General features: G+C 33.6%; 1 protein-coding gene and 1 long non-coding RNA gene across 3 annotated transcripts; both read right to left on the bottom strand.

The window, feature by feature from the left end:
• Positions 1–7: 7 nt before the first annotated feature.
• On the bottom strand, positions 8–2,941 carry LOC146926408 (uncharacterized). Its single transcript, XR_015008122.1, has 5 exons — positions 2,827–2,941; positions 2,629–2,732; positions 2,443–2,553; positions 937–1,338; positions 8–495 (listed from the first exon to the last, which is right to left on the bottom strand). It is a non-coding gene; the product is annotated as an uncharacterized LOC146926408 (long non-coding RNA).
• A 4,158-nt stretch (positions 2,942–7,099) lies between these two features.
• LOC146926407 (uncharacterized) lies at positions 7,100–16,321 on the bottom strand. Of its 2 annotated transcripts, none has more exons than XM_085758767.1 (10): positions 15,806–16,321; positions 13,734–14,502; positions 12,703–13,327; positions 12,374–12,545; positions 11,315–11,666; positions 10,377–10,490; positions 9,833–10,184; positions 8,615–8,840; positions 7,712–7,933; positions 7,100–7,550 (listed from the first exon to the last, which is right to left on the bottom strand). In XM_085758767.1, the coding sequence occupies exons 1-10, from the start codon at positions 16,300–16,302 to the stop codon at positions 7,406–7,408; spliced, it is 3,474 nt and encodes a 1,157-aa protein (XP_085614893.1). In that variant the 5' UTR covers positions 16,303–16,321; the 3' UTR covers positions 7,100–7,405. The 2 variants fall into 2 exon arrangements, with proteins under 2 accessions (XP_085614893.1, XP_085614894.1); XM_085758768.1 differs by having other exon boundaries at positions 12,703–13,324.
• Positions 16,322–18,974: the final 2,653 nt, after the last annotated feature.

Raw genomic sequence — 18,974 nt, 5'->3', positions numbered from 1 at the left:
ATAAAAAAAACAAATGTCATTTATTTAGACAACGCATCACACAATGTCTTAAGATCCAAGTGATGCAGATCATATGAACAATATAAAAGCACACAACTTATAGGAACATAGGAGTTAGGAGTGCCATGGTACCAAATTTAAAACACAATGCCATTGTCTAAGGCATAACAGGTATTTACAACAAAATAGAACACATGAAGAGGAACCTCATATGATATGTTTGTAAGTCTAGGCTATTTACTATTCTTACTGGCGGACAATCTCAACAAATAGTGAGCTAGGAGGGTCCTCAAGATCAAAGACCAAGCTATCCCCTTGACGCAATTTACTATCCTTCAGAAATTTGTGCCAATCTTCCCCTAAATATTTTTCATTCGGACCCCTATCTGAAGTGATAAGTTTGCACTCATATTTTTTGCCGGTATTCCAATCCTGCAATGTAATGCTCTCTTGTGTGTCCTGAATGACATTGATCGAGATCATATTGGGAAAGTGCTAGAAAGAAAAAAACCAACATGCTTTAGTAACCAACTTAATATTGAATAACTAAATCGGTAAGTTATGATAATTTGAGACTTTTAGGAGTGTGCTAAATGACCATGATGCAATTCTGATTATAGTTCAAGTTGAAATAGAGTTCTATAAGTAGAATATATATATATATATAGCTAAGAAAGTTGCAGAACATTGTGCACTTTGTTAGTCATGTTTCCCTATTACCCATAACTGGGCCTGCTAATAACTGAACCCTAAAAATCATAGGCACGACTACGACATTAACATTTATTATATACCTCAATTACTTCCTAAAATGATAAATTGGTAAGAGGAAATATACCTCATTTCTAGTAGCTACATCGTTTCTGTTCCCTTGAATGGACTCCAAAGCAAGTTCTAGATATTAAATATGAAGGTGATGGACTAAGGATTACATACCATCATTTGAGATTTGTGTTTGCTTGCTAAAGCTTTAGCTACATCCTTTTCGAAATGAAACAAATCCGGGTCGTAATAGTCTTCAATGCCCTCTGAATCTGAGTCAATTTCAACAACGTCATCGTTGACCATCACCTCCTTAGAAGAAGCATCACTGTCCAACACCTCAGCTATCTTGAACCTATTAAATTTACCAGTAAACTCTAACTTAACATTAGTTGCCTTCTTTTATTGGAATTCTGCTGCAACATCTCTGCCAGAGGTCATAGAATTTTGTTTTTTAGATTGTCCAAATCTAACTTTCACACATCTTCCATTTGGATCCCTGAGCCATGCATATGGATGCTTCTTTAATTTGTTAAAGTAACATTGGAAGAATTCAGGGCAGACACGAATCTTTGTCTGAAAATGCTCACAAATATATAGTTATTTTGAAAAATAATGAAATTGAGAAATGTATACCAATTTAATTCAAAATATACAAAATATAGAAAGAAAAAAAAAAGGTTTGTCTAATACGACAAATGTTAAAAACTACATAATATAAATTTCATGCAATGGCACCTAATTTTAATCATTGAAAAGCATGAGAATGTTTACTACATAGCTGCACCAGTTTCTCTTGATCAGAATGAAAGAAACACTTTTTATGCAGCAAAGCTTTATAATGCTTTTATAAGATATATTAAGAAGTGGAAGGCAGTTTCAGAACATATCTTTGGCAAAATCGGAATTTTAGAATTCAAGCAATTATGCGTTTATAAGATATAGGCATTATAAATCATTTATTAAGAAGCATTTTCAAATTATATAAATTTCGTTTGCTCATTTATATTCATCTGACTTTGGTTTTCTTCTATGTAACTGATTTATGTTTTTAGGGAGGAAAATCATCAAGGATTGTGAGTAGTGTATTGGCTCTTAAATCCTATAGTGAATGGAAATAAAATGGGGCTAATGGTGTATGGGAATTTGGTGGTACTATCAAACCTGCAACCATCGCAAAATCTTTTGTGAGAAAAAACTCTCATAAATTTTCATTATGATTGGTGATTGGTATAATTAGGACTACACGGTTAGTTATTGCTTTTCATTTAACTTTCTTCTATAAATATAAATTTTGAAGATGTTGTGTTTTTATTGATTATTTTGTATTTGTTTGATAAATATATGCTCTAAAAACAGCTTGAAAAATAGCAGCAATTTCTTTGAAAAATTAGCAATTGGTAGCATAATTGAAGTTCTTAAATTACATGTACTTTTAAAAAAAATCATTTCTTAGGTATTTCCTTCATACAAGATTCGAGTCACGATATATATCAAATTTATAATAAAAAAAGATGCAACAGTAGAGAAAGAAACAGTTTAAATCCAACACAGAATATCATATATATGCCAAGTTTAGTATAATTATATTCATATATATGCCATGTATAACTGAGTTCATGCATAGTGTTGTATAATGTGAAATTACGACAAAGCGTTTTCAGTTTTTAGGATTCTTACATAATTTTTGTATATTCCCCTATGCTTATAGGAACGTCTCCCTCTGCCAAAAGAGATGCGATTTCAGCCTATGCATGTTTCGTAATAGTCAGCGCCCATCATCATGGTATCCTATAAAGTGACCTTAGATGTGATAACATGGCTTCATGTCAGTCATTTTAAGAGAAGTTGAGTAGATAGATGTACCTTTAGCTAAACTCCATAATCGAGTCTTGAGCGAATTCCCACAATGGAATGTTCAACCTTGCACTCTCGTAGAAAGAAACCATCTGAAATCAATGAATTACCACCTACAAATCTACAATTGATGTTATTGCACACTCTCATTAGTCCCCATTAGAATCCTAAAAGGTTCTCTAAATGGACTAAATCTTGAAGTTCTACCTGGCACTTCTCCATTTTAGCTGCGGGTAAGAACCGAGTACATGTAAATATAGGCTTCGACTGATCATATAACTGAAACTTTGGCAGCTTCGACATGAAAGAACAAAAAATCACACAATATTAAAACGTTCTCTATGTTTTTAGACTCGACATCCTAAACTCAAGTTCCAGAAGCTTATTTAATTTTCTAATTGACAAAATTCCTGCTAGATCTACAATAGTTTGACCATGAAAACTATTATTGCATACCTCAAACAACCAAAGGAATCGTCTTATAGCATCGGCAGTACCCTGAAACCACTTATTTCCTTATTCACCGAGTGTTTGAGTTGTTGTCAATACCTAACATAACAAATTTCTAGCCTGTAATGATTTAAGTGAAAGCAAAAAACTAATTCACAGTAACAAAAAAAAAAAGTGTGCCTCAATAAAACTACCGCCACAGTTGATGCCATCTCCCAAATTATATGTTCGAGCAATGTGACGGTTGAGGGACTGAGAATTGAATTGTCTAAGTAACGTAAATTTTATTAATTCCACTATTGATACAATTACTCATTGGTGTGTCCCCCAGCCTATAACATCAGCAATAATGAGCTTCATATGTTGATTCACATTGCTACCAGTCACAATCCAAGAATCAATCACCCAAAATCTTATTTTCCAAATGTCCAAATTCTTTTTGAGGTCCTTAATGTAGTCATAATCTCTTGACATTGAAAGCCCTATGCATAAATACAACCATTCATGATGTAACTTTCTTCCTTTTGTTCATTTTAATATTGGAAAAATTACACAAAATATTAAGTGCACTCTAACATAATTCCCTCTTTTAAATATGGAACCTCAGTAATCATACACTGCCTTTATAAACAAACAAAACTGACATCAGAAGTTAAATTTTCAAAATTAAATAAAATAGTAGTTGTATTAAATCTTTTGCATCCCCAAAATTCAATCACCACTCTGAACTTCAATAATCATGCACTTCCTTTATAAGCAAACAAAATTAGATAAAATAGTTGTAATGCTTTTTGTAATCAAATTTTTTTGTCATCAATTTTATTAATCCACATGCATGCAAAAAATTCAATCAATTTTCTGTCATCAATTGTTTTAGAGTCTTTGCATCCCCCAAAATTCAAGCACCAAAAAATTGATATTAATCATCATAATCACTATTATAATCCACATGCACGCATTTATTTACCAGAATCACAACACCACACATGCAAAGATGATACCTTTAAGTTAAAAAAAAAGTCTTTCTGGAAACCAAAAATTCATCTTTCCGGATTAATCTAAAATAAACCCAAAAATGCAAAGAAACAAACCAAAACTGAAAAATTAAACCCTTAAGATTAAAATAACATCTTTCTATAGACATGCAACAAAAATCCCCTCATAATAAAAAAAAAAAGAGAAAGAGGATTAGACAAAGCTTTAACATGCAATCGGATGGCAAAACAAAAAATAAAACACAAAATGCAGAAAACTCATTCAATGTAAGTCTTGCATGGTTTTAGATTCATGAAAAAAAAATAACTTCAGATGAAGAAGAAGCACGAACAGTGTTTTTTAGCTCAAATAGCTCTTCCACTACGATACTTAATGGTGTTTGCGGTGTGGTTTGGTTCGGTTTTTGGCTAAAAGTCATCTGAACCACAAGATAAATAATTATGCGGTTTGGTTCGGTTCGGTTGACTTTTAAAATATAATCCGAAACAAAACAAACCAAACCAACCCGGTTTGGATTGGATCAATTGTTGCGGTTTTTTTAGACAATAAATTTTTTTTTCAACGTTAAAATCAAATTAAAAAGCTAAAACACAACATATTTTCAACAATGCTTTAAATTTTATCCAACATTAGAGTAAGTAGATAGATATGCCATATAAGCTACTTCTACCTATTTCGTTTCAATTTTATAGGTCTTAGATGAAAAAGACCTAAGTTTATGAATCGGTGAAAATCCGCTAGGTGGGCAAAACGAACCAAAGTGAGGCTAGTTTGTTTTATCTTTTTAATTTTATTTTTTTTTTAGTTTCTTTCACACTCACGATTATTCCATTCTACAAACCTTTAATAGATCTCTTTGATAAGAAATCAATTTCAAAATTTGGAAAAGGGACCAATATATAAAATTGCCTCAACAATAGGTACAACAAATCCTTCTCTTCCACCATGTGATTTTTTAGTTTCAAACTTATATGGATTAGTTTGCTTTTAGACCTGTTTCAATTTCTGCATGCATGCTCACCTCTTAGTACTCACTAACATGACCAAGGAAACCAGCTACTACGAGTCATTGTGAGGTTGGGATCTCATCATCCTAATGTAAGAATGAATGTTCAATTAGTGTTGCTGATTCTATTTTTGGAATACTTTATGAAAACAAATTCTATTTTCATAATTTTTTTAAATTTATGTTAATTTTATTTGTAAACGGTGGATATACCAGACCCTTGAAACAATTGTGTGCATTTTTTAAAAATTAGCAATGAAAATACCGTAATCATTGTTTCTAGAAATGCATCACTCATCGTATATCTAACATTTCATAAACACATGTTTTAGAAAATAAAAACACGTTTTTTGATAAAATAAACGAGTATCCACCATATTCAATTTTGTATTGCTAGCATTCGATTTTATACACTCTAATAGAATTGATGTTGATTGATCACACAATGAATAGAAAGGCTAAGAAAATTGAATAATATATATCTCCACTTTCGAGTGTTTGTGTGAATAATTTGGTCTTATTATTTATTTGATTTTTTGTTAAATAAATATGTCCGAATTTAAACCTTAAGAAGATTTGATGATCAAGTTTTCTGAACTCTCTTTTATCTCTGCCCCTCTGTATTCAATATATCTTTCTCTCATATTGCGAGAACTTCTCTAATTTTTTGTTTTATTTTTGGTCTGATGTCTTTTTTTGGTCTGATGTCTTCTATCTTCAAATCAAAGAAAATATATCAATCTATCAACTAATTTCCTGTTATCTATGTTGAAAAAAACCACTATCCTTGATGTTTCATTTGTCATACGTTTATGTTCCTTCATCATCAACCTTTTATGGCTTAAATGCATGTTTAATCCCTCATGTTTATTTTAGTTTTCAATTTGGTCCCTTATGTTTTGAAAGTTTCAAGTTGGTCCCTTACGTTTTAAAAGTTTCAAGTTGGTCCACCACGTTACTCATACTGAAATAAATTAGTCCATTCCGCGACATGATATTGAGTTTAATAAAACAAAAAAATTAAAATAATGTTTTAAAACTGATTTTCTAAATAAGTTAAGTTTCATCACCCATATTGTCAACCTGAATCTTTAACTGTTGTGTGACTAAAGGGACTAACTTATTCCAACGTGAGTAACGTTTTGGACCAACTTGAACCTTTTAAAACGTAAGGAACCAACTTGAAACTTTTAAAACATAAGGGACCAACTTAAAAACTAAAATAAACATAAAGGATCAAACATGCAATTAAGCCAACTTTTATTTTCATTTGTTTTTTCCAGACGGCAAAGTTTGATATGTTATAAATGTGTCAACATTAATTTTTATAAATGTCATAAAAAACACTATTCATAATTTTTAAATGTTTTTGCTAGCATTGCTAGCATATATAGTATAGATATTAATTAATTCTAACATATAGCCCACGCGATAGTCAATTTGTCATCAGCTAGTTCGTCTGTAAATTAAACTGACATTACCTATTCTATGTCAAAACTGGAGTTTCGTTCTCTTGCAGAATTCTCAACAAGTTTTAACGATAAATAATTGGTGTTAGCACCCAATTTAAAAATGGATAAAACATAACAATACAAAATATATAGAAGTTCATTAAAGGTTAACCAATAAATGACTCATTAAGTTTGTTCCCAAAAGATATACACATTTGATTTGTGGGGTCTAGGTTAGCGCACAAATGGGCACCGTAACCCAGCTTCCGGATGGGCGACACAGTTTGTTGCTCACTTGCTCCATATTTTACCCTGTCATCATTTCATAGCACACACCCACCACTCTGCTCCTATCAGATATTCACATGGCTGACAGGTATTACCACAACTAGGGAGTTTCCCTACCCTCTATATTATCTATCCTTCCATGCACCATTCAATAACCAAATTTCAATTTACACAATCAGATAGTGCAAATAATCAAACTTTTATTGATATCAGAGCTAAAGATTAATTGAAGATTGTTGTATAATCATTTAACATAATCATGCAATCCACAATCATTGAACAACAAAAGTTTGCAATATCAACTTCCAGATGCTTGCTTTTTCTTTCCACTTCAGTATATATTTACAAGTGAGTAGACATTCAAATACATTATCCAAGGATTACCTTCTGAATTTACAAGTACTTCTACAATTGTATTGATTTTACATGCTATAAGCTTTTTTTACCAGAGCATGGTTGTAAACTTGAGCAAAACAAAAACAGCAAATTCCAACAAAATTTTAGACTGCATAAACATCTTCGATAGAATCTTACATCAGTTCGCATCATATCAGGCCAAGAGCAGTTCAATAAGTCGGGTTCTCGACAACAAAGGTCATGACTCTTGCAAAAGGATCTCATAAATGTCAGTTCTTAGATTTAGTTCTTTATCACGCATTACTTCTTGTAGATCAGAAAGCTCTTTTCCAGTAAGAACAGAGTTCAGTTTGAGAAATCCATCCAACCATAGCCGTTTTGACCTGGTACGCACATTTACATAAATAAATCAAATAATAATAATAAAAAAATAACAACAACAACAACAACTTGCAATAGCAACAAAAAAAAAAACACATTTGTTCCTCCCTTATAGCTTTGAAGCTTTGGGGACAGATAACTTATTTTAAATACAAGTCCTCACCAGGGGCAAGCATGGATAGCACGAAAGAAAATACGTCGAGCTGCAGAAGGATCATGTGCAATGTTCAATTCATACCCAATGTAGCAACGCCACAGTACAACTGAGCTGCAAAGCATATGATTACTCACTGCCCTTTCAAATAATCCACGGATTCTGTGGATTGAGCCACCTCTAGACATCTCGTATGACAATGCAAAAAGCCAGACAACTACAGATGGTTTTCTGTCAATGTACAGTAAAAGAAGAAATGAATGCTTAGTTTATAGTTAAGAGAAAAGTTGCAAAAATTACTAACAGGACAGAATGAATTGCCATACACACCATTATGCAGGAAACCAAAAACCTAACTTGCTACAATTGTAAAAGGGAAACATGCGTTCAAAATGAGAAAAGAAATTATGAGATACATTTCGTCAGATAAAAAAGATTTACAAGCCAGAAGAATAAGGCAATAATAATGTATGAGACAAAGATTAATGCATGAGAGAAAGGGAAAAAAGATTTGTGAGACTTAAAACAATTGGAAGAAAAAAGATATGGAATAGAAGATAAAAGTATATTAATTTTTCAGAAAAAGGACTTTCAATCTATTAAGTTAAAGAATTTCATTTCTCTTTTTGATTTAGAAAACTAAAACTTTAAGTTACGAAACATAATATAAGATGAAGTTTCAATTTTATTTTTTATAAGCAAGTTTCGATCTAATTTCACCTGCTGAAAAAAAAGCTACACACTTACATTAATGATCTTCATACTGCCTATTTTCATAATACCTAAGAAATGACAAGTTATTCATATTTGGAAATATATTATTTTAGGATAATGATCAATTTCTTTTTGAAAAGATCTTTCCCAGAGTCTATGATTAAAAGCATTTATACTTTCAAAGCATAAGGATCTTACTTGTAACAGCGTTCATCTAGGATCCGCCGCAATTTATTAGACGTTGTGTGGAAGTGGCCAACTTCCACTACACCTTTTAAAAGTTCTGGACTGAAGGGATATAGCTGGAGGCCCTGAGAAACGGATTCCCAAACTTTCATCAGACCTGATTGCTTCTGATGCCTCTGAAGCATCCTTATGTAATAGTTAAACAAAAATTCAAGTTGATAGCTATGGCTTCTCCTTTCTGCAGAACAAAATGATTGAAATCGATGTGATTAGTAACACAATATACAGTTATGCTGCAACAGAGAAGATAGATATTGAGTACCCGACAAAATGATTCTACATAACAAGCCAAAGCTAAGCATTTAGCTCACTGTAATGTGTAAACCTCGTGTGTGCTAATAAATAACTAGTGGAATTTCATTCGTAAAAGTAAAAAATGCAAGTACTACTTAAATTACCCTTATGTTTCTAGGTCAGACTGAAAGAATATGACACTTAGTACATTAAGAGGCAATAGATGTCACTCCCAAGCTGACCAAACAAATTCCAATTGAATCATAATAGATCAATACAAGTTTATGTAAGGTATAAACTTACTGATAGTAAAGGCACTAAACTTCATCAACTAAGTAGATACACCCCCCCCCCCCCCCCCACAAAACACACACACACCCCCAATTGTCGAGTGAACTTTTTGGGTGCTTATAGAGAAGGGTGCCTGGAAGGACCCTCTTGCTTCCTTTTGTGGGCTCTACTTGTTTAATTTTATTAAAAAATTAAAATAGATTACTGTGATTGAAATGTAATGACATAGAATTATTATAGGAACCCATTTAGTAAAACAATTTGAGGTGTTGGATTGAAGAAATTGGGTGTTTTTTAGGTGTTGACATAAAAACAATTAAAAAAAATAAAATGATGTGTACATGTATGACCTACTTAAGAACCCAAATAGGGGAGCTCCATCCGTCGTATATGCTCTAAACTTCTTCATAAACCGTTAATACTCTAAGTTTAGCCCCTATCTATTCCACCCAAGTATTTCAATCAACCCGACCCTACCAAAAAAAATAAATAATAAAAGCAGAGAACACTCCTAAATTTTACAATAACTAATGAAGACTTCAATATGTCAACTTTATAAGCTTACAGTGGCTAAAAATTAGACTATCTACTGGTGTTATCAGTTATGTTTTCTAAAGTGAAGAAAAACAAATGAAGATGCATAACCTGGAAGCACCATAGTAAAAGCTTGATCCAAAACTTCAATGCCCGCATCACATCCAGAAGTAAGCTCCTCAAACAATGAAGCAGAACATACCAGAGCGACAGATTGGTCATTTATTATACCACGAAACCAAGATGATAATACTGTTCTCAGTTTTTCTTTAAACCCTTGACGTGCTCTAAGCAGTTGCAAACTTGATGCTTGACTTTTAAATGGGGTGTATTTTGTACCATTTCCTAAGCAAGACAATATATGTATCGCATGATATGAAGATTCACGACCACCGTTAGTGTTATTTGCAAGCTCCACTTCAGCATACCATAAATATAGAAGAGGTGCATTGGACTGAATCTCCTACTCCATTAAGTCAATGAAAACAATTAAGCAAAAAAATAAATAAAAGGAGGTTGTGTATACATAGGAATGCCATAAATTTTAATACGCACTGTGTCTGTATATACAAGTGTTGGTGCTACATGAAAGAAAACTTTGAAAAAGTATAAAGGGGTGATACAACCAAGTTGCAGCAGATAATACAGTACATACCTCGGGAGGAAGCCCTTCCACAGATAACAATGCCATATCAAACACCTTTCTTGCAAGATCAATATTGCCATAATCAGCCTCTCTTCGTGCATATACACCACACAACAAAACATCCTACAATGAACAATATACAAACCGAAAAGTCAAAAAAAATTAGAATCTGATAAAGCTTACCATTTACAACAAATGAGGCAGAATAACAATTGCATCATATGCAGTTGTCCAATGAAATTTTATTTTTGATCATTTCCTCAAGCAACAAGATGGCTTCCCTCTTTGATCAGCTTTTCATTTCAACATTTTAACCATAAGAACTGGGAGAAAAATATAACATGTTGGTAATCTTTAAGCGTAAATATGTTTTCATTTATCTGAATTTTCAATCAAACAAGCAGGAAAAAATACTTCAGCTTACAGAAAGATTGAAGTATAATCATTATTCTCTTTTCTGAATTTTATCTGATTTATTAAGCATACACACAGCGTATGGTGCAGTGCACATAGTATAGCTCTTTATCAACGTAACCAACTGTAACTAACACAAGTTAGTTACAGCTGCATGATACTTAGTGTAGGCTACCCGTAGCTTAGCATAGCACCTGTAACTAACTCATAAAATTAGTTACAGGCCATGAAGTCTGTCTATATATAGTCTTCAAGGATCAATGTAACAGATCAACAAATCATAATCAAAGAAATGTCTCAAGAAGCATTTCATATCGATATTCGCTCTATAGTTGTAGAATGAATCCTGGTAACCCTAACTGTAATTTTAACATGATTCCAGTATGATGTTAAACTTATAAAGTTCAAATATCAGTTTAGGTTATTACAATATTTCCATGGCAATAGTTGTAGATGCTTATTTCTTGTTAAAATAATATAATTTATTTATGCTACAGAAAGGAGCAAGAAAGTAGAGAGAGGGGAATGAGTACCTGTCTATCACTTTTTAAGAGAGACTTTGCCAAAGCTCGACATGGCGTAACCCCACAGTTAGAAGAATTCATTTTAGTAACAAAAAGCTCTTCACAAATAAGAACTGCTTCTTCCAAAACGTGATTACGTGGAAAAACAGTTAAGCAAAGTAAGACTGCATTCCGTACGAATTTCATCATATCAGCATTCCTCATGGAACTTCCTAATAGAAAATCTAAAGTGAAACTAGTAGGAATGCTTTGTGCTTTTGTCAAAACGTTATGGATGCATTTCAACTTCTCTAACATAGGATCAGGCAGGTCCTCCAAGCTAAGTGTGTTCTCTGTCCAAGTTGGACTGTTTGTTGAAAACCTACAGAAGAAAAATGAAGCAGAACCAAAGACATCAACACATTATAAGTTTATAACACAAACATAAATGATCTTTTGACAAATTTGACAACAAAAGTCGACAAGAACTTGGTGGTTAACACTGTTTAAATGAGGTTAATTACGTTCAGTGGATGGTTAATAAATATAACAAGGTATCACAACTCATTAACCATTCACTGAGCATAATTATCCATAATTTTCAGGTGTTCAAATATAGATGATGACATGATGCCCATTATAACTATCCAAATTATGTTGAAGATACAAGATTTTCAGGTTTTAAAATATACATGTTATCTATTCACAAAATCTGTGTTCACATACACCTGAAAATCATGGTTCATGGTGTTATGTGGATGGTTATTGGCTAGTGAGTTGCGACACTTCGTTATATTCACTAATCACGTAATTAACCATATATTTGAACTGCATTAACCATCCAAATTGTTGTCAAAAAATTGTCACGTTGTGTCAAAATAATACAGCTCAAACACAAATACGTATAAGCCAGAAGCCAACAAAGAAGGACAGTGCCACTAATAATGGAGTTCTCTAGCAATTAATATGCACATCTGTCAAATATGGAAGGTAAAAAAACCTAATACTTTGAACCAGCAGTAGCACATCAGACTCTTAACACGGAATAAGTCTAAACCTAAGTTGTGATATTTACACCTAAAAACTTACAATTGAGACGTCTTCCCACCATAGAAGTCAATGAATTGGGACACCAAATATAGTCGAGCCTCTTTTGTGTTCAGGGTGAAAAGGTATTCGCTTACATCTTCATACAATATGATTCTCGAGAGTTTCTCATCCTCTTCTGTTTCGAGTGCTTCACTAGTAGAAGAGGTTGTATCTGTTCATGGTTAATCAACAAATTCAAATAAGCATGATGTTTGTAATGAAACTGGATCACATTCAAAAGAAAATACGCAAAGAAAAGTGTATAACATAGACACGCACAAATACATTTCAAGAGAAGTAAAGTCATGAATTCAGAGAGAAAATCCTACCTAACTTCCTTCGAATAGGCATCCACTGATCACAATCTCTGGAAGACTCTTCTTCTGACCATTTGATCCAGGTCAAAGTGTCATTAACTTCTCCCCCATCCCCAGCATTAATATCAATTCCCAGCAGCTTTAGCAAATTCTCAGTATCATCTTCGGGCACAACATCTTTATATTCATCCTCATCTTGATTATCCTCCATAACCAAATCATTGTCAGTTTCATTTTCAAAATTAGCCGTACCCTCCTTATCTTTAGACAAAGGTTCTGACCAACCAGACCAACCTCCGCCTTCATTTTCATGTGAGAGCTCCTCTTTGACGACTCGTTGCCTAGTTTCCTCCTCTTTCTCCAACCATGTGGACCAACCGAGAGCCCCTTCTTCTCCTACTCTAGCACCATGACTATTCCAAAAATGCTCAAACAGTCGTTGCTTACTCTGCTCTGTGAGTAGCAAAGGAGGACAAAATAAACTAAACTCAATTTCAGCCTGAAATAAAGCAGTAGCAACTTCTCTATAACCAGCCTGCCACTCAAATCTGCAAAGACTGAGAAATATATCTACAAGACGAAGTTCTTGCTGAACAATAGCAGGATCCGGTGAAGAATCATCAGCTTGAAGAGCCTGCTAAAAATAAAGTTTTTCCATTTAAAACCTATTTGAGAATCTTCTGAAATATTTACATGAAAAAAGAAATTACCAAGTGACACAATCATGGAAATTATGTGATAGTTTATACATCTCAAAAATGTAAGCAAAAATAGGTTAGTTCAATTTTGTTCTTCCCATCAATGGATAAAAATGACAGTATACAAGATTTCATTATCAAATAGATAAATCTGTCATTTTCCAACCACTTTTAAGGGAAAGAAAAAGAAATTAAATAAGATTTTCCCTATAATATTATCATTCATCCAAGTTAGTGATCTGAGCATCCAAGTCTGTTCAAACAAGATAATAAATTGAAAAAAGATGGACAATACTCAAATTCACGCAAAAATAAGAAGAGGGTAAGCATAAAAAAGCTGAGAACCTGCCTAGAGTGCTTGCTGCCTGAAGCAGACAAAGCTTCAATAGCATAAGCATACATCTTCCTAACCATGGAAACCTTGAACTTGGAGAAATTCCTCTGAACAACATGCAAGAATTCACTCCATAACTTGTAACTTCCAGAATGTTGCAAGAGTATTTTCTCCCATCTCCCAATTAACACATCTGAGCTATCTCTTGTTTGATAAGCTTTTAAAAGGCAAAGTAATAGATTTTCATTCTCTGGGTTAAGCTCAACTGCCTTCTCCAGAATGCTAATTTTCTTTTCAAGTATTTGCAAGCGAGCACCTTTCTGCCGTTGCATTCCTGCAACCTTATCTTGGAACTCGGCAAAATGTAACCAAACTATTTCATCATGCGGGTTCTCCCTTGTCAGTTTGTTGAACTCCCTGGTTTTATTTAACATTTCATCTTCCCAAGATTCTTCAAGTGATGATGAAATTTTAGAGTCGGATTCACTGTCAGCTCCTTGAGATGTACCAACATCTGATAAAGGTATAAAATCATCTTGTATTGTATGAGGTGACAATTTTGGAGCAACAAGACGTAGGCGCTTGAAGCTTTTATGTCGTTCTAAAGCCATATACTTTCCGGACCAGTATCGCCCAGCAGACTTTATTTTATCATCCAAAGCATCAATATCGCCATCTCTTTCCCCAAGTGAACCACTTTGATTCCACCAATACAAACCTTTAACATGTCGCCCAGACATATTCAAGGGATTATACGGTTTGTGCCGGGCAATATCCATTCTGCATGGAATTTATAAAAAAAAGTTATCATCACACACCACTAACAACAAAAATAAAATACTCAGAAAAACAAATAAGAAGTCAAAGGTTCAATGGAAACTAAATTACGTTTTGCGCCATATCACTTTAATCGCTAACTTAAAAAATCTATGAGTACAAACAACAACGATATTTCGATCAACTTCTCGACTCCCAAAACAAGTAACTTTGTTTCAATTTTCTGGGAACAAGGAACCCTCCCCAAATCCGCAATCCCCATTGAACTTCTGCCTAGGTGACTAACAGTAATGAGAAGAACTAAGAAGTCACAGGCTTCTAACACTAACTGATTCGGGAGCAACATTAATAAAACATTATAAAACAAGCCTAACAAAACCAAATACTCATTATTATACGGTTCATAATTCAAAACCTTAACCTGCAAAACTCTAAAGAAGCCTAGCTCTATCGTCGTTATATTAGCCAATAAGTCAAATACTTGTTAGATCATGGTTCCTAGTCCAGTGCATTATGAACACAAAAATGCACATTAATAAGGCTTTGTTTGGATAAAAATAAACTTAATAAAGCGCTTCAAGCATAAGCATTTATCTTATAACTCAAGTGCTAAAGTAGAAGTTATATGTCAAAATATAAAGTAAAGGCAAATTATTTGTAAATGCTATTTTTATCAGATATCTAGAAAAGCATATGAAAATAAGATACAAACAAACTATATACAAAGTTGTGTGCATAAGCTCTCTTAAACAGTCTCACAAGGGCTTGCTCAAATAAGTCGATCCAAACAAACCCTAAATACTTTTTTTGGGAAACGATATCCGGCCCAACCCCCAATTGAAATCAGAGCAAACCCCTCTATGGACTGGTCAAACAAAGGGAATGTTGGCATATGGAGAATTAGAACCTCAGACCTAAAGAGGAGCAAACACCTAGGTATCAAGCTTACACCATCAGGTCAACCCATGCGGGTTACAAACCCTAAATACTTAATTTTGATTCAAAATCCCAGTAAATGCATCATTAGCCCTAACAGTACAAAATTCACACCAACATTCAATACACTCACTAACAGAAACCTATAAAGCACAAACATACACTATGTACAACACTACACTGACACGTCAACACAGATAATAATCCTTTGAAAGAAATGTAACCACACGTGTCAAACACACGCTTCTATCAGACGTGTCAGTGCTACATAGATAGAAACACTAATAATTCAAAATTTAAACAAAACCACATGCAATTCAAAATGAACAATTCAATTCAAATCCAATTTTTTCATCCAATTCCAATATACCTATAGATACAGCCAAACGCAAGATTATCACGATCACCATGAGAATCAATGAAATAATCTTTAACTGTATTAGCCTCAGAATCAGCCCAAGCTCGAACACGCGATTTCCTCGAACCAAATCCACTTCTCTCATCAGACCTATCACGCTTCCGCTTCTTCTTCTTCCTCTTCTTCTCTCTCTCCATTCCATCTCCATCCGATTCCGAAGATTCCAGAATCGCGTAAGACTTCTCCTTCGGTCGATTTTCATAGCTGTTTTCATCGTCGTCTTGCGGCGGCGATTGCACGGTTTCGCGCTTGAGTAAAGAAGCGACGTCGTTGTTGATGACGGCGATGTCGGTGGTGAAGCTAGAGTTACTGAGCCATTGAGGAAGGGAAGAAGTGCTGATTTGAAGAGAAGATTTTGTTACGGGGAAGACAGGGAAGAGTGAAGGTTTTGCTTCGTCGGACGGTGGCGCCGTCGTTTCTTCCGCCGGATGAGGTGGTTTTTGGTCCATTTTGAAAATCTGAAAAATCGATTGTGAAGGTAAGAAGCAAATTATATATATAAGTAGCTTTGTGAAAAAACATTTGCATTGACTAAATTACCCTTTATAAAGAAATGAAAATTGGGATGAAATGTTATAGGAAAATGCTATCAAGTGCCCTTAGGGCATTGTTTAAGCATCTAAGAGTAGTAACTTTTACATTGAAAATTGTGTAGTTATGACTTTTGTATTTGTTTGACTTGTAATTTCAAGACAAAATTTCTCTTTATAGGTTCCTTAAACAATGCTCTTATGGCACTTGTTAGCAAAACACAATGTTATATTTACGTTCATTTAAAATCTAATTTTGTTCAAATGCTAAGGGATTCAGAACATTTTAAATATATGATTAAAAGTTTGATCCAACACTTATTTATATGAAAAAAAATATGGTTGAGGGAAGATAACTCGCCTTATAGGTACGACAGTCATGAGGAGGTTAGTTGTTCCTATGCAGCGGTAGAGAGAAAGGGATCATAAGTAATTTCTTTATTGTTTTGATTTAATCCTTGCAAAATTGTTTCATATTGGATTTGGTTCTTGCAATAGATAGATCATTTGATTTTAGTCCCTCAAAATAAGGATTAAAATTATTTATATTATATATAAAGAAAATAACATGTTTTGGGTTACCTTTTCTCTTTCCAAAATTATCCTCAACTTTTAAAACAAATAGCACATAAAATAAATAGATAAAATTAATTCAACTATTAAAATAAAAGTGTAACAAACACGATATGAGTATATATATGTCCAAAAAAAAATTATTTATCCTTTAAATAGTGTAAGAACTTTCTCTTGTTTGTCTAATTTTTGGATGTAACCACCGACAAAATGATACATTATGTCTAATATGTTTACAGTGAGTGCAAAAATCAGGCAACCCATCATATTCAATTTCCACCGAAAATGCATAACCTTCATGTTCCACCATAACTTCATTAAAAAATGTTCCTAGAAAGGTCTAAGTCCAACAAAACCTTGGCATAATGACCAAACAACATGTTCTTAGTAAGATTATCAATTAACAATGGAGTCCCGATAGACCCCACTATTTCATACAAGGTTCTCTCTATCCAATATTCCTATGGCCATTCCCACAGTCGTATCCAAACTTGAGTATGTGTCTGTCGTTGAGTATGTGCGTTAAAATCTTTCGCTCATTCTAATAGACGAGTCACACCCGACTTCAAATTGATTGTGCCTAATGCCCATGCTGCTTCAAGTCTTCATAGGTGGCAAACGAGAACTCATAATACTCACGCCCCAACGAAAGCATACGTCATTGTCCCAACTCTCTTCCACAGATTATGCAGCTTGCAACAATATCTTTGGAGGAGTATAGCTTATCCCATTGTTAGTACTAGTCTGCCCCGAAGGTTAACCTTATAAGCTTCTACCCTTGCACATGTGTCTCACGCGTAACACGTAATCTTAATCAAAAGAGTGTCACCTTAAATTGGGTTGTATGTATAATCAAAAGCTTCTACCCTTGCACATATGGGTTGTCATACCCACCTTTTATTGATGGGTAAGGAGGTTGTCACCTTAATTTTTTTATAACAAAATAAATACAATAACAAGAACTTGTCATGATTTTTCACAATTAATTGAATTGAAAAATCTGAAGTATATTTAGTATATTGGAAGCATAAGGTTGCTGCAAATGTATTGTATCGTCGTTGATCAAAATTCAATGTTAAGGTAACTACAAGTGTGTTACATATTGTCAGAATAATATTATTGCAAGTGTGATGCATACTATCAATATAAGGTTACAAAAAAAGAACATTGTCTTCTAGTTTGTATAGTTTCACAATTCATTATATAAAATAAAAATCATACAATTGCAGTGTATAGCTTTTATATTTTTCCTCTACGTTCGTACTTTAACATAGTGGTTTAAACTTTAAGTAATTTACAATACATTTAGGGAAGCCCCTAATACGGACCTCTAAAAAAGAGGACTAGTTGTGCACTTCACTAAATGACTTGTGATGGCAGGTAAAAGAAAAATACACACAACTGATGTTTTCTCTTTGGGACCCATCCTTCCCAGTCCTTCCTCTGAATTAATAAGACTTTCATAGGATTTTCTCTCGTGGTTTTGTTTTTTTTTTTTATGGCATTTTGAATGCTATTGTAATTTTGATCTGATTACTACAATTATCCTTAAAGGCACATACTTCAATTTGCTTCAAGCCGTTGCTACACCCTAAATCCAAAAATAGGTTGTTGCAATTGATGATGCCTTTTGTTTTCTTCTTCCTTTTGACAATTTTTGCATAAAGTTACAATATTTTCTACAAAAATGGCAACTTTAAGCATGACCTATGGATGAGAAATCGTAAGTCTGCATCTAGGTTTTCTTTGAGTTGGTCCACGAAGGTTTATGCACAACCTAGTGGAATTTGGTTTAAGATTTTTGGTTGTGGGACTAACTTCAGAGCTTGATATTGTTACTGTTAATGGTTTGTATAAGCCAAATCCTTTTGTTATTGGATCCAAGCTAATTATACTGTCATGAAAATATCTTTTGATTAAGGTTGGGGTGTTGTGGTTGCTAAAAGTGTGAGTTTACTGTTGAGCTTTTGATGAACATAGCTTATGATTTTTAAGCCTTGGCAATCGTTTACGAATCA

This window comes from Medicago sativa, chromosome 4 (genome assembly GCF_051527215.1).
Source record: "Medicago sativa cultivar Bolivia chromosome 4, Bolivia_mono, whole genome shotgun sequence".
In the NCBI taxonomy this organism is placed as follows: Eukaryota; Viridiplantae; Streptophyta; class Magnoliopsida; order Fabales; family Fabaceae; genus Medicago; species Medicago sativa.
The sequence above is the reverse complement of the archived record's forward strand: the minus strand, read 5'-3'. Positions and strand labels throughout refer to the sequence as shown.

Bases quoted from the DNA above. Each gene is read 5' to 3' on its own strand.
- LOC146926407 (XM_085758767.1), bottom strand. From the start codon at position 16,302: ATGGACCAAAAACCACCTCATCCGGCGGAAGAAACGACGGCGCCACCG. The intron at 12,546-12,702 runs GTAGGATTTTCT...AACCATGAACAG, and splicing joins GCCTATTCGAAGGAAGTTAG to ATACAACCTCTTCTACTAGT. The intron at 7,934-8,614 runs GTAAGATCCTTA...GTACATTGACAG, and splicing joins CTAGATGAACGCTGTTACAA to AAAACCATCTGTAGTTGTCT.